We start from the raw sequence: 16,314 nt of genomic DNA, 5'->3' as shown, positions 1-16,314 counted from the left end.
TTTATTAATAACATACAACTTCTTTTATTTCTGCAACTGCTAGTTACGTGAGGACTTTTATTCTAACATTCTATTGTCAATATCTATTTGGTCTGTGTGGCCTGTGTTATTGTAAGTTGCTATTGACTTCACCTCTGACTCGTAGTGACCTCGTGTATAAGAGAACAAAAGGTCTCTTGGTTCCTGTACCATCTTCATGATTGCTGGTATGTTTTGAATCCATTGTTGCAGCTAATGTGTCGATCCATTTTATTGAGGGTTCCCTTCATTTTCACTAAGTTGCTGCTTTAATAAACATGATGTCCTTTTTAGCAATTAGTCTTCCCCATTGATGACATGTCCAGAGTAAATGAGTTGAAGTCTTGGGCCTCCTTACATCTAATGAACATTCTGGTTGTATCTCTTCTAAGATTGATTTGCTCCTTTTTGTGACAATCCACTCGATGTTGTTTGCCAACCCCACAGTTCAGATGTATCACGTTTTTTGCCACACACCTCTCAGTTTGTTGTACTGAGAGATGTGTGAGTATCATTGCATGCTGCTATGATACTGAAAGCAATGTTGTTGATAGTTCTAATACCAGCAGGATTACCCAAGGTGGACAGGTTTCAGTAGAGCATGCCGATTAAGACAGAATAGGAAAAAGAGCCTGGTGATATGCTTTCAGAATTCAGGAGGTGAAAGCCAGCCTATGAGTTGCAATAGAATGGGGTCTATGGAGTGTAATAAACTGATTCACTTGTGCTTAAAAAATAAAAGAATAGAATGGCAATAGTAACTCAGCACAATGTACTGATGACCGAACTCAAACTAGTTGAGGGCAGTCTCTGTATTTCTCATATCATGTCTTCTGAGGCACAAATTCTGTGACTGATGTCTATCAAATTAGATCATTCATATTGCAGTAAATAAAAAAAAATCCACACCATGAAGACTGACAAAAACAGAGTAAATCTGTGAGATATAACCTTGTTCTATCTCCAAACATCTGCATCGTAATCGAATTCCATGTTATTTCTTGAAACTCTCATGCAAAGTGTAATTAACACTAAAGATAAGATAGCTTGCTTCCATGGATATCCTACAGAGCTGCTAATCCATTGTCATTAGTGTCATGTGTTTATGGGAGCAGTCAGCATTTTGATGGACTAGGTTTGAAATAGTTATGATTACGGTAGAAAATAACTTTCTCTTCAGATTTGCAAACTAGGGCTTGATCAATCTCTGCTCACTTTGACTCATTCATCAATCTCTTTTAACCTTCAGCAGTAGGAATTCTCATCTTGACTACTTCTGTTGATTGAACATTTCTCTAATTATTATCATTAATTGCTACTCTCAGAAGTAGACCAGAGACACATAAGTATGAAACTTTCCAATTTTACTGTCATGTAATCTTAATATTGGTTAGTAAGAGTGGCGTTCTTTCATTACTTTAGCAACTAAAGTTAAAGAAAGTTCAAGAAATATTCACTTAATAGGAAGTTCTCTTTTATAAATGTTTTGATAAGTACTGTCAAGTTGGTGCCGGCTCATAGTGACCCTGTATAGGGTTCCTGAGGAGCATCTTGCAGGTTTAAACTACTGACCTGGTGGTGAGCAGTCCAGTGTGTATCCCATCCCAAACACAAGCAAATCTTGGTCCTCTCTTGACAATATCTTTCAGGCACCCTAACTGATCAGTCAGTATAATGTACATGTTGAGGAAACTTAAGTGAGTGAAGTCCCTAATCCTCTTGTAAAGGAGGGGAGAATTGAGGACTGAAGCAATGAAACAATCAGGCAGTGGTCACTCAGATCATACCCACAGAGGCAGAGAAGTTCTAGGAAAGCACTGACAAACATTTTACTAGAAAAACAAGGCATATTTAATGAATGGATAACCCAATTGTTCTGCTGTTTATTTTATCTTGGATCAAAATCACTTTCTCAGCATTAAAGTCACCTCTATTTTGATACTCAGAAGTAAGTTGCCAATATTCACAGAGAGAAGGAAGGATACTTTGTGGTGACAGTAAAAGGGCAGTGGAAAAAGAGTGGAAATACCTTCTTCTAAATATAATACAGTAATAGAGCTTCAGCAATATTCTTGATACAGGAAAGCTGTAAAATTATTCTAAGTGACTGTATGAGGTGTTCAGTGGAAACTCAGTGTAAATTCAGAGTGAGAAGAAACTTGTATGAGCAATAGTGTTGTGAAGTGCATTTACTTAAAAAAAAAAAAAAAAAAAAGTTTTGGTTTTTTAATACTTAACTGGCCATATTGGCTAAGGCAAGTATTTCCACTTCTTGTTTCAGAAACATGCAAGTATGCATCAATGTGAGCCCAAAATATATGTGATATGCATCCATATTTTGAGGGAAAGATGTGCAAACTAGAATGGATTTTGGCTAAAAGATAACAAGGCTTCCTTCAGACAGAATGCCACTGCTCTAAAAGTTGAAGCCGGTTACTCTCTTTGGGGGGTCCAGATGACTTGAGTCCCTTGTGGAATCCAGCTTGTTGTTGTTAAGTGCCTTCAAGTAGGTTCCAACTCAAACCCTGTCTAGGGTTTCTTAGGAGCAGCTGGTGGGTTTGAACTGCCGACCTTGTGGTTTGCAGTTCAGTGCTGATCCTACAGCGCTGCACAGGAATCCACGTAGCATTACTGTTTTCTGTGCTCAGAGGAAAAACAGCCGGTTTTAGTTCAGTCATATAGTCAGGGCCCATCAGCAACATATTTAAGTTCTATCAATTCAACCCTACAAACTGACGAAGAGAAAAGTGTGCTTTAGAAACTGATTTAAATTGTGTAACAAAAGTTTACATTAAATACTGGACTGCGAACCACAAGGTGGGCAGTTGGAACTCCACCAGTTGCTCCATGGGCGAAAGATGAGGCTTTCTGTTCCAGCAAAGATTTAAAAGCCTTGGAAACCCTATACAGGGTAGTTACGAGTTGGAACTGACTCAATGGCACTTAACAACAACATGCTACTGTATAGATTGGTAACCACAAAACTGTATTTCTATCAGTTTTTGGCAGGATTTGCTAAGGAAAATTTGACTACACTCAATTTTTGCCTAATGTCCTCACTTTAGGATTTAACACCTACATAAGAAATGACTATACTATTACTTGCAAGTTGTTTCTTTCACTGCATAGCTACTCTATTCCAGATAACTTATCTGTAACAGCAGTCAATTTTAACATTCATTTCAAATCCGCTGGTAAAACCAATGTCAGGAAATTATCAGGATAATGCGTGTTTTTTTGTACTTTCTGCTTTATACTGATTCTCAAATACTTGGGATAACTTTTGCTGAGGCCTCATGAAATGTCAGAGATGAGTGGGAATTTCGAATCACAGGGATAGTCACCAGAATCATTTGATAACACTGGAGTTACTGGGGTGCTACGTTTGACATCTCCCTCTGGGTTGGTCCTCACACGGATGGCTCGCTAGTCATGCCTCCACCTCCTGCTGTCTAAAGTAACCAACTCCAAGGCTTTCAGCAGGACCCAGTGAAACCAGTACACATGTTGTCTCAGAATCTTCCTGCACGGATGAAAGATTGGGCGGGTATGTGTGTGGAGTGGGGGTGCGGGTGGGTGTCTTAATTGGTAATGACACCTACCTGCTGGTTTTCTGCTGCAACAGCCTCAAGGTATTTTTCTGCCTCCAAGTCCACATGCACTCCAGAAAGCACAATAGGAACTCAGACTGCTGGAAGTCTGTGGACTTCTACAAGGCAGGATCTTGAGTATTGATTGACTTTGTTTTCCTCACCAAATTTCAGAATTGGGGGAAGAAAGGGATGCCAAGCAAATACCTTTCTCCATTCCTCAGGTAGAAGCAGGAGATATTCATGCATTTCTGTTTTCCTTCCTCCCTCTTCTCCTGACCCTTCAGATTTATGAGGAATCCAAGATGAATTTGGAGCAGGACAGGCCCTTTGTCTGCAGTGCCCCAGGCTGCTCCCAGGTGAGTGTGATTATCCCTGGTTTTGACTGGCAGCTCCCCGCCCCCCTTCCTGGAAGCAGCCCTCACCTTACAATCCTGCTTCCTCTGGGTGGTTCTTCTTTAGCAAGACGATCCTTCACCACCATCTTCATAATCATAACTAGCTTCTTTATTATGATGATTTTACCTTTTTGAAGAATTTGAGCCACTTTTGCCCCAGCCATTCAAATACAGCTGGTGTGGCCATTTCCATCTCTAGCTTCTGTGCTGCTCACCAGCTGAGCAGGACTGATGTTTCAGAATGGAGGAAAGAGGCTTACGGGGACCACTTTGAATACTGACCCTCTGAATCGTTGGTGAAATCTTCTACTGGCATAGAGGGATTTGTTTTATTCTGTTTGTTTTCCTCTTTGAGTAATATAGCTCTCCTGCCCTGTAACTTTTGGGAGAGTGGCTAGGTGGTGGATTTGCTTCTTCCATGTGGGAGAGCCAGGCTCCACGTCCTCATGTGCAGCTACCATCTGTCTATAAGTGGAAGTCTGTCTGTCTGCTTCTGAACAGGTCTCAGTGAGCTTCCAGACAAATGAACTAAGAAGACAGTCCTGGCATTTTACCCCCAGAAATCACCCTATGAAAACCCAAGGTCTCGTGTCACTGTGTACGGTGTTTCCATAAGTCACCGGCTGACTCCTTGTCAGCTAACAGCAACAACGTAATTATTCTAGAGCCTATAGTTTTCTCATTTGTCTGAACTTTAAGAAGGAAAGTTGGCCTGTTGTGCTGAATTAAACTACCTTTAGCCTGGTGCTGTGGATTAATGCACTGGACCGCAAGGTTGGTTTGAACCCCAAGTTCAAGCTCACCAGCTGCACTTGGAAACCCTATACAGGGTCACTATAAGTTGGAACTGACCCAATGGCATTAAAAACAACAGCAAGAAGCCTCCAATGGTACTTCTCAAGTAGAATGTTTGTCAGGACTAGAGGAGATAATAAAGGAGCCCTGGTGGTACTGTAGGATAAGCACTGGACTGGTAAACACAAGGTCAGTATTGTAACCCACCAACCACTCAGCAAAGGAGCACTGATCGCGAGCGTAGTGGTTAAGAGCCAGGTTATCAGTTTCAGTTAGAAACTACCAGTCATGCCGTGGGAGACAGGTGAGGCTTTCTGCTCCCATAAAGATACACAGTCTTGGAAACCCTACGCAGGGTTGCTGTGAGTCGGAACCGACTCTACGGCACACTGTACCACCAGCCACTCAGTGGGAGAGAGATGCTTTCTGCTCCCATAAAGATTTACAGACTCAGAAACCCTGTGTGGGGTTACTGTGAGTTGGAATGGACTTGATGGCAGTGGGTTTTGGGGTTTAGATGACATAATGCCTTTAGAGTGTTTTGCTTAGGGTTTGTGCATAGTAAGTGCTTGATTAATGTGTGTTGCAGCTGCTACTGCTGCTATTAGACCAGAACCTATCTCTTTGAGAAACGTTGGAAATATCCATTGTCTAAAATGTTTTTCATTTTCCCCAAAGAATCTGCACATGTGACTCTTAGGTTATCTCCGCATTCTGGTCTCTGGAAAATTGAGGCCAATGACCACATGTGGTCACTCAGAGGACAAGATCTTCACTTGAACTTAGGCCTTGGAGTGCAGGCCTGTTACCGATGAAGGCAGATAGGATCTTATCCCTTAAATTGCCCAGTAGTTTCCAGTGGGTTAAAGTTCCACTCTTCTGTATATGTTGATGTTGGCATTCCAGTGTGGCATGGTGTCTAGGAGTCACTGAAGAGGAAGGGGGGCACCCACTGAGGACCCTTCTTGTATCTTCTCGGAGAGTCTGTAGGGGGTTCTAGGAATCTTCTGGAGGGAAGATGCCAAAGAAATGTCAGAGTTTTTTGCTGGTGCTGTTTTGAGGTGTTGCTGAAGTTACCAGTCACCGAGGGAGCAACCAGGATCCTTTGCTCATGTCCTAGCAATTCCAACAGGAGCTTTTGTGCAAATGCTTTCTTTCTAATCTATAAATAAGAAAATCAGCAGATAACATGATTGTGTGAAGTACAGTGATTTAAAAGCAAATTGGTCTCGGAGGTCATTTTGAAATAGGAAACACTAGGAAGACACAATGGATTGACAAATAATTTGGAAAAAACCTGCTCAACAAAGGACTAGTCATTGTGAAGGCAAAACTATCTCCTTATCTAGCTAAGGGAAAATGGATTTGCACTCAGCTTCTTTAAAGAGAAGTCTCTAAATCCAAAGAGAATCAAATACTTTCAGCAGCATGCATTGAATTTTACTCAAGTCAACTCAATTTTACTCAACTCAAGCGACTCAACTCATTTTTTGGGAGTTTACTTTGTGCCAGGTACTGTGATAGCTCTGGAAAAGAGCAGTGCATAAGACAGAGACATCGGTCCTCATGGAGTTTCTGGTCTACACATCAAACATGTAGCCATATGATTCATTAATTAGTTAGTTCCAATTTTCTATGAGGCATAGCCCAGTCCTTCTTGGAAGAACATCATAAAGCAAAAGTAAAAACAAACACATTGCCTACAGAAACCCTGTAGAACAGAGATGAACGGCCTCATAGAATTTCCAAGGCTTCCTTAAGACAGCCTCATCTGTCTACTGAGGAACGGCTGGTGGATTTGAACTACTGACTTTTCAGTTAGCAACCAAATGGTTAACCACTACACCAATGGTGGTCTTAAGAATATCATTGTTCTAAATAAGAAAAAGGAAAAGAGCCACATGATCATATCGATTGATGCAGAAAAGACATTTATCAAAACCTAACATCCATTCCTGATAAAAACATTCAACAAAGTAGGAATTGAAGGGAAATTCCTCAACATAATTAAGTGCATATATACAAAACCAACAGCCAACATCACTCTCAGTAGAGAGAAACTGAAAGCCTTCCCCTTGCAAATAGGAACCAGACAGGATGCCCTTTGTCACCACTCGTATTCAATTTGGAAGTCTTAGCCAGAGCTATAAGGCAAGCTAGGGAAATTAAAGACATCCAAATTAGCAAAGAGGAAGTAAAACTCTCTCTATTTGCAGATGATATGGTCCTATACATAGAAAACCCCAAAGACTCAGCAAAATAACCTGACTGGACCTCGTTGAAAGGTTCAGCAAAAGTGTCAGGGTACAAGATCAACACACAGAAATCAGCTGGATTCCTCTATACTAATAATGACAACACTGAAAAGGAAATTAGGAGAGCAATGCCATTTACAATAGCCACCCAAAGGATGAAATATTTAGGAATAAATGTAACCAAAGAAACAAAGGACCTATACACAAAGAAAACCACAAAACACTACTTTAAGAAACCAAAAGAGACTTAACAAAAATGCATGAATATACCATGCTCGAGGATAGGAAGGCTTAACATTGTGAAAATGTCAATACTACCCAAAGCAATCTACACATATAATGCAATCCCAATCCACATTCCAACGACATTATTTAGAGATGGAAAAAACAAATTACAAGCTTTATATGGAAAGGAAAGAGACCCAGGTTAAGCAAAGCACTGTGTAAGAAGAACAAAGTTGGAGGCCTCGCACTCCCTGATTTCAAAATTTACTACATGGCTACCGTGGTCAAAACAGCCTGGTACTGGTATAAAGAAAGATACATTGATCAATGGAAAAGAATTGAGAATCCAGAAATTAACCCATCCACATACAGCCAACTGATCTTTGACAAAGGGCCAAAGTAAAAAAAAAAAAAAAAAAGAAAGGAAAAGAAAAAGAACATTGTTGTTGTTAAGTGCTGTTGAGTCAGTTCTATATAGGGTTTCTGAGGAGCAGCTGGTGGGTTTGAACTGCCAACCATGTGGTTTGCAGTCCAGTGCTGATCCTATAGTACCACACCAGGAGTCCAAGAATATCATGGAGGGGTTTATTTCACTTAGGTGGTGGTTAATGGGAGGCCCTTTTAAAGAGGGGGAAGTTGAAAGAATGGGGTCCTCAAGAGTGTAGGATTAGGGTGCCTAGCAGTGTCAGGGTTATGACTTACAGTAGAAGAGATCACTTCAAGGAGGAGGTTCTGACCCATGTCTAATATTTAAATAAGTCAGAAAAAGAGAACCGAGGACAGGTAATTGGACTGATGGCAGAGTTTCACATCGTTGACAGTACTGACATTTTGGGCACGGCAATTCTTTGTTGTGGGGGGCTATCCTGTGCCTTCTGGGATATTTAGTGGTATCTGGGCTTCTACCCACTAGATGCCCCCAGCACTCCCCAGTCGTGACAGCCAAAAATGGCTCAGACATTGTCAAGTGTCCCCCGGGGGGGGGGGGGCAGAATCGCCCCCAGTTGAGAGCCTCGGTTTGCATTTTGGTTTTAACCTCTCTCCTTTTGGGGTCCCTACTTATAAACGATGCTCTCCTACTCTATGATATATATTGCTATAAGTCATATTAACTCCTCTTTGGAAACAAGCAGGGTATAAATACATAAATACCACAGAGGTGTGGTCACTGGTGTCAGACACAGTAGGGCGGGGGTAGTGTGAGGACTGAGCCAAGGCTGTTGCACTTGGCAGTTGGACACTCCCTGGCAACCTATGAGAGGGGAGCAGGGGTGGAGGCCAGATTGCAAGGGATTAACGAGTGAGTGGGTGGAAGGAAGTGGAGGTGGAAAGTATAGAGGACTCTTTCAAGAACGTTATGCAGTGAGGGGAAGCTGAGTGATCTAATGGTAGCCTGAGAAGGAAGCAGCTTGGGAGAGATTCTTCTTAAATTAAGGGGTAGCTGGGCTGGATTTAGTCAAGAGCGAGAAACCAGTGAAGGGGAAAGAAAGAACGTTAGGGTGAGAGCAACGTTATAGGTTGCTATAAACCAATAGCAAATCCCAGAAGGCAAGGATTTGAGAACATGGACAATCTGGTGGAGAAGTGAGGGTGCTTATTCCTTTGGTTTTGAATGACCTGGGACTTCTCAGTGAAGGACCAGATCATTTTCTTGAGGTTTTTGGACTGAAAAAAAGCTTGGATAACATGGGTGTTGTATTTTGATTTGAAGGCATAATTCCAAGCTAGCCTCAATACATATTTAGATATAAAGATGAATCTAAAACTCACTCTGTAGTTAATGTGCAGGATCTTTTTTTTTTTTTTTTCTGGACATGCTGTTTTAAAAAGATGTATATTTCAAGTGATGAAATGTTACAACTGAGGAAATGCGGTATCTGACCGATAGTGTCAAGGATGTCCTGGTGGGTTACTAGGAACTCACAGTGGAATCAGTACCATAGTCCTAACATTAACATTAGGAACCTTTCATAGTCTGGGAACTTGCATATAGGAGAAAGGAGACCGGGAAGAGCAAAGGGAGTACATTTGAGGTGTGGGTGCTTGCATCAAGCTGGGAACATTGAAAGAATTGTGCCTCCTTTTTCTTTCAGTGGAAAGAAACTTGATGATATTAGGAACCATCTATAATACCTGGATGCTGGTGTGGCTCTGTTGGATAAGCCCTGGATCACAATGTTGGTTTAAACTCCAAGGTTGGTGGTTCAAACTCAACAGCTACTCCTCCGAAACCCTATGTAAAGTCTCTATGAGTAGGAACTGACTCAACTGGGTGACACTTAACAACAGCAACAGTTCTTGAGAGATTTTAATGCTATAGCTTCTTACACATCTTTGTGCCCGAAATAAAGAGAAACAAACTTCTTTTACTCTTTCTGACTAATTTCACTACTTTTCTCCTGACTCCATGAACCATGCTTTGAATCCCAGCGGCCTCTCTCAGCTTTTCTTTGTTGTGCACTTTGATTACTTACAATTTGCTGTTATCTTTCCACCTAATTTTGCAAAAGCTGTATTGTCTCTTATAGTTAAGATTGTTGTTGTTGATAGTGGTGGTAAGTAGGATTTCTGAGGAGCTGTTGCTGGGTTTGAACCTCCAACTTTGTGGTAACAGTCCAGTGCTTATCCTACAATGACACATCAGGATATCTAGTTAAGTTTAGGCATTATAGAAATCATTATTATTATTTAATAGGTAAGCTGGTCATTATCCTGTTTTTAGCTATCTTTTTATAAAACCAAAAATGGTTTACAGATAAGAAACAAATGATGCTACCATCTTATTTGTTGTTAAATATTTTGGATGTTAAGTGCTGTCGAATTGGTTCTGACTCATAGTGACCCTGTAGAGGGTTTCTGTGGCTTTAAATCTTCATGGGAACAGAAAGCCGCATCTGTCTCTCAAGGAGTGACTGGTGGGCTCGAACCACAGACCTTGTTATTCTCAGTCTAGCGCTTATCTTATTGAGCCACTGCACTCCCTTGCTGTTAAATATATCACAGAAAACTATTAGTAAGGCTTTTGAAAAAGGGCTGGGAAATTTAACCTATGTTCCTATGTCATAGGTGGTGGTTGTATTACATATTTGAGACAGTCATTATATAAGGTTAGAAAACATCAAGAAAATAGTAGAAGCAGCAGAAAAAAACCACATGTCATTATAAAGTGAACATCTGTGTATTCAGAACTCTGGCACAGTTACCTCCCCAACCCCTTTTCTTCAAATTTTATGCTCTTCAAATTACACAATAAAAATTGCAAGTAAAGATGTTATTTCTGTAAGAACTTTTAGTGTGGACCATGACAAACTGTGGATACCATTGCAAAGTCAGAATGCTAAATTGTGCTCAAGAGGAACCTGTAACATGGTCTGAGACGCAGTCATTTGACCAAAACAGGGGGAATGAATGGTTTAAATTAAGAAAGGTGTGCATCAGGGTTGTATTTTTTCACCATACTTATTCAATCTGTATGTTGAGCAAATAATCCAAGAAGATAAATTATATGAAGAAGAACGTGGCATCAGGGTTGAAGGAAGACTCATTAACAATCTGCAATGTGCAGACAATACAACTTTGTTTGCTGAAAGAGAAGAGGACTTAAAATTCTTACTGATGAAGATCAAATACTATAGCTTTCAGGTGGGTTGCATCTCAATGTAAGGAAAACAAAGATCTTCACCACTGGATAAATAAAGGATTAAATAGAAAAAAGATTGTCAAAGACTTCATTTTGCTTGGATACACAATCAACACTCATGGAAGCAGTAGTCAAGAAATCAAATGATGTATTGCATTAGGCAAATCTGCTGCACAAGACCTCTTTAAAGTGTTGAAGAGCAAAGATGTCAGTACTAGGACTAAGGTGAACCAGACCCAAGCCATAATATTTTCAATAACCTCATGTGCTTGTGAAAATGAGTAAGGAAAACTGTAGAATTGATACATTTGAATTCTGGTGTTGGAGAAGAGTATTCAAAGTACTACAGACTGCCAAAAGAACCAACATATCTGTGTTGGAAGTAGTAAGTAGTATAGCTAGAATGCTCCTTAGAAGTCAGGATAGTGAGACTTCGTTTCTCATATTTTGGTCATGCTATTCAAAGTCCTGGCTTTGAATCACATGTTGGATAATGTGCTGGGCTGCAAAGTCTGTTTGAACCAGAAGGTCTGCAGTTCAAGCTCTCCAGCTGTTCTTCAGAAACCCTATACAGTGTCGCTATGGATTGGAACTCAACTCAACGGCACTTAACAACAACAACAATTCATAGGAACCAGCCCCTGGAGAAGGACGTCATGCTTGGCAAAGTGGAAGGTCAGTGAAAAAGTAAGACCCCAAAGGTCTGGCACAGTGCCAGTAGCAATGGGTTCAAATATACCAACAATTTGGAAGATGGGCAGTGTTTTGTTGTGCATAGGGTTGTTTATGAGTCAGAACCCCAAAGTTTCACTGGCTTAAAACAACAAAGGTTTATTTTCTATTATCCAAGGATACATTTCTATAGTAGTTGTTCTTCGTAGTCCTTCAGAGATCTGGGATAACAGAGGGGACATTATTTCCAATACTGCAAGCCACCATGCAACAGCAAAAGTTGGGGGAAGTAGAGCATCTCGAGTCAGGAATGAACTTGAACTGTTCTCATCTGGGTAATGTGTTATTCCTTTCATGATTCAATGTGGATAACTGATCACATGGCCCCTCTCAACCACACACAGACCAGGAAGTACAATCTTATCATGTGACCAGAAGTCGGACAGTCACAAATATTAGGGAGCAAGCTTTGCAAGAAATATTCTCTGAAATTAAAGAAAAAAGTGCTGACTTACCTCACTGTACAGAATAGAGAATACAAAAATTAATTATTCATGTTACTATAAAATCATATTTACAATTTCCAAAAAATTATATAATGGGTGTGCAAGTTCTTCATAAGTAGAAACATACTATGTAACTGTCATGGTGTGCATTTATAGACTATATGTCAAATTACGGCATGTAATTCTTTTCCAAAGTGTGACAAAAATCATGATTCTTTTCCCACTTCATGCATTTCTTCTACTTTTGGTGGTTCTATAGATAATGCCTAGCGTACGTATACCTTAGACTTAATTTTACACTATTATGTTGAACTGTAGCTACTACTCAGAAGTTTCAAATGGTTTTGCAAAACTCCAATGCAACTTAGGTCTAGATCCACTTTCCTATTTTGGATATTTTTCTCATGTAAAAATGACAGAATTGTATTTTTGTCACCTCACCATTATTCTTTTTTGTGACCATAAATAAAATTCATGTGTTGTTGTTGTTGTTATGTGCTGTGGAGTTAGTTCTGACTCATAGTGACCCTGTACAGGGTTTCTGAGGATATAAATCTTTACAGGAGCAGAAAGTCTCATCTTTCTCCTGTGGAACAGCTGGTAGTTTTGAACTGCTGACTGTGACATTAGCAGCCCAATTCATAACCACTACGCTACCAGAGCTCCTTGAAAAAATTATCTTTATTCTTTAAAGAAATCAACATTTTAGGTTTTAGATTAGAATATATTCCTGGTCGTTGTGGTTAAGTGCTTTCTAGTTGGTGCCGCCTCATAACAACCTAATATAGAGTTTCCTAGGAGCAGCTGGTGGGTCTGAACAACCAACCCTGTGGTTTGTAGTCCAGTGTTTATTCTACAGTGCCACACCTGGAATCTGGAATGTATGCTATACCTCTTCCTGTTATATATTTTAGCTCAACACAAAGTTTAATGCCTACCCTCTAGTTTCTAAGGAAATAATAGTTTACTGAGTTTACTGATTTATTTTCAGTTGGTTATATTCAGACACTCTCTAAGAAGTAGGATTTCTGCGTAGCACAAATGGTTTGCACTTGTCTCCTAACCGAACAGTTGGTGGTTCGAATCAACTAGTGGTTTCATGGAAGAAAACCCTGGTGGTCTACTTCTATAGGATCACGGCCATTGGAAACCCAGTAGAGCACAGGTTTACTCTGACATATGTGAGCTTACCCTAAGTTGGACTTGCGAGCAACCGGCTATCTGTGTTTGATTTTATATAGTAAGCTGTTGTGTGCCGTCAAGTCGGTTCCAAGTCAGCAACTCTGTATAGGGTTTCTGAGAGCCACGGGGGGATTTGAACTGTGAGCCTTGCAGTTACCAGCACAGTGCTTATCCTACAATGCCACACCAGTTCTCTAAGAAGTTGTTGCGGTTAAGTGCTAGCAAGTTGGTTCTGACTCACAGTGACCCTGTATAGGGTGTTTTTTTGTGTGTGTTTTTTTGAGAAAGCATGTTCAGTTTTATTTTTTTGAAACTTTTTAAAAAATTTAAATAAGAAGAATTCTTTCATATGGAAAGAGGTGGTACAACCGCATATTCAAAAGGAGAAACAATAGGTACTGAACCTGGGTGAAAGGGCAAAGGGTGCCTGTATAGGGTTTTGAAGGATCAGCTGGTAGGTTTTATCAACGACCTTGTGGTTTCAAGTCCAGTGCTGATCCTATAGTGTCACATTAGGACTCCAACTAAGAAACTTCTTGTTAAGTGCTGTCGAGTAGGTTCCGACTCATAGCAATTACATATAGGGTTTCCAAGGAGTGGCTGGTGAGTTTCAACCTTGCAGTTAGCAGTCCAGTGCTTATTCTACAGCACCACGCCCTCTAAGAAGTATTGTTGCTGTTACGTGCTGTCAAGTTGGTTCTGACTCATGGCGATCCCGTGTAGGGTTTCTGGTGGGTTTGAACTGCCGACCTTGCATTTTAAACCAACTTTGCCGCCCAGGTGATGTTTATGGTGATGTGCCATGGAATCAGTTCTGACCCATAGCAACCCTGCATAGGGTTTCCAAGGTTGTAAATGTTTACAGGAGCAGACAGACTTATCTTTCTCCGGCAGAACTGCTGGTAGTTTTGAACTGCTGACTCTGAGGTTAGCAGCCCTAGAATATGTGGGGAACTAGAGAATGAGAGAAGAAAAATATCTCCTATTGTTTCTTAGGATTCAGTAAGACTTTTCTGCAAGAGAGTTAAATCTTTTGGTAAATTATAATGTAAATAGCGAGGCACACATTTGGTTGCAATCCCAAGGAACATCCCAGCACACTTTGCCTACATAAAATAACTTATAGTTTACTTAATCATACCTCACACTTCTTCAGAATTGAGTTTTTGTCTTGTCTGTCAGGTTTTCACTGCTAAATACCGTTTTCTTTTTTCTATAATGGGCAAATATGCATTACAATACTGAATACTGCTTTCTTTCTCCTTACCTGTTTTTCTATGTGTTGAACAGCGCTTCCCCACAGAGGATCATCTGATGATTCATAGGCACAAGCATGAAATGACTCTCAAGTTTCCCGCAATAAAAACAGACAACATGTTATCAGGTAAGAAGCCATAAGCAAAGAGACTTGTGGAATCAGACCATTCACATGTGAGATTTTTCGTCTGAGGTGGGTAACCTGATTTCTACTGGCAAATTCAGGACCTCCAAACTATACATTGTGAAGTGTAAGTTGTTAAGTGCTGTCAAGTTGGTTCCAACTCATAGTGACCCTGTATAGGGTTTCTGAGGAGTGACTGTTGGGTTTGAACCACAACTTTGCAGTTAAAACTGACCTTGCAGTCCTGCAGTCCAGTTCTTATCCTACAGCACCACAGCAGGATCCCTTGAAGGTATAGTTGTTGTTGTTAAGTTCTGTTGAGTTGTTTTTGATTCAGAGTGGCCCTGTATAGGGTTTTCCAAGGAGCAGCTGGTGAGTTTGAACTGCTGACTTTGTGGTTCAAACTGACTTTGCGGATCAGTGTTAATTTATAGTGCCACAAAATAGTTCAAATCAGAATGTAATCAGCTCTGGTAGCATAGTGGTTACGAATTGGGCTGCGAACCTTAAGGTCAGCGGTTCAAAACTACCGCCGCTCCACGGGAGAAAGATGAGGCTTTCTACTCCCATAAAGATTTATACCCTTGGAAACCCTGTACAGGGTTGCTATGGGTCGGAACCGACTCGACGGCACTTAACAACAACAACAATGTAGGGTTCACCCAAATAATTGAAGAGCTCATTTTCTGGAAAGTAATACATTTATTATCATGAAACTTAGCTCCATATAAATATTTTTAATAAGTACACACTTGTAACCATTCAAGCAACAAATACTATTTGAGCACCTATAATGTACACTGTGCTATTCTGAGTGCCACAGGACGCACAGAGATTGAGGACTCCTTTTCTCCAGAACACCACATGCATGTAGTATATGTGTCAAAGCTAAAATGCAGGACCGTCCGTAATACATAGCAAATGAGGAGTGTAAGCGGAAAGAACTTAAGGATTTTGTAGAAGGGAACCTCTTTCTGAAGTAATGTGACCAGTGAATGTTTCCTTTAGAAACGGTACCTGCACCAAAAGTAGAGGATTAAATGCATGGGAGAATAACAACAGCAACATTCTTAGTAAAGGAACTCTGGTAGCGTAGTGGGTTACCAGTCAGGCTGCTAACTGCAAGGCCAGCAGTTTGAATCTACCAGCTGCTCTGCAGGAGAAACATGAGACTTTCTGTTCCAATAAAGATTTACAGCCTTGGAAAACCTATATGGGGCCTCGATGAGTTGGAACTGACTCCACCACCACCACTACCATTCTTAGTAAATCGTCCAAAAATTTTGTCAGACAGGTTATGATTGCAGCTTTTACTTTACTGATAAAGGAAGAGGACCACAGAGAGATGAAGTTGTTATCTGACATTCAATGAGCAGGACAAAGAACGGGGCCCTTGAACATGCGATCTCAACACACTGACTTGCACCCGGCTACTGGATTGTCAAGCTTTGCCAATTTATATACACAGTCACATACGCCTGGTGACAGACCTGTCCACACGTCTTCACAAATCCTCCAGTGACTTGATAATAGGGCGGACGTGTGGTTTGGAAGACTCTCAAAGGCAGTTTCTTCCCTTCTCTTCCCCCCACCCCCAGACCTCTCCCTAGCTTCTATTTGTTTTCATTGAATTAACTGGCTCTTCAGAAGTA

General features: G+C 40.6%; 1 protein-coding gene across 2 annotated transcripts in view; it reads left to right on the top strand.

Annotated features, from left to right (window-relative positions):
* The window catches only part of CREB5 (cAMP responsive element binding protein 5), a 583,431-nt gene that overhangs the window by 112,818 nt on the left and 454,299 nt on the right, over positions 1-16,314 (top strand). For both annotated transcript variants that reach the window (XM_006832178.1, XM_006832179.1), the window contains 2 exons: positions 3,896-3,967; positions 14,572-14,665. In XM_006832178.1, the coding sequence (XP_006832241.1) occupies positions 3,896-3,967; positions 14,572-14,665 (166 nt within the window). The remainder of the gene's footprint in view (positions 1-3,895; positions 3,968-14,571; positions 14,666-16,314) is intronic.

The sequence above is a fragment of the Chrysochloris asiatica genome, unplaced genomic scaffold (assembly GCF_000296735.1).
Source record: "Chrysochloris asiatica unplaced genomic scaffold, ChrAsi1.0 scaffold00006, whole genome shotgun sequence".
In the NCBI taxonomy this organism is placed as follows: domain Eukaryota; kingdom Metazoa; phylum Chordata; class Mammalia; order Afrosoricida; family Chrysochloridae; genus Chrysochloris; species Chrysochloris asiatica.
The sequence above is the reverse complement of the archived record's forward strand: the minus strand, read 5'-3'. Positions and strand labels throughout refer to the sequence as shown.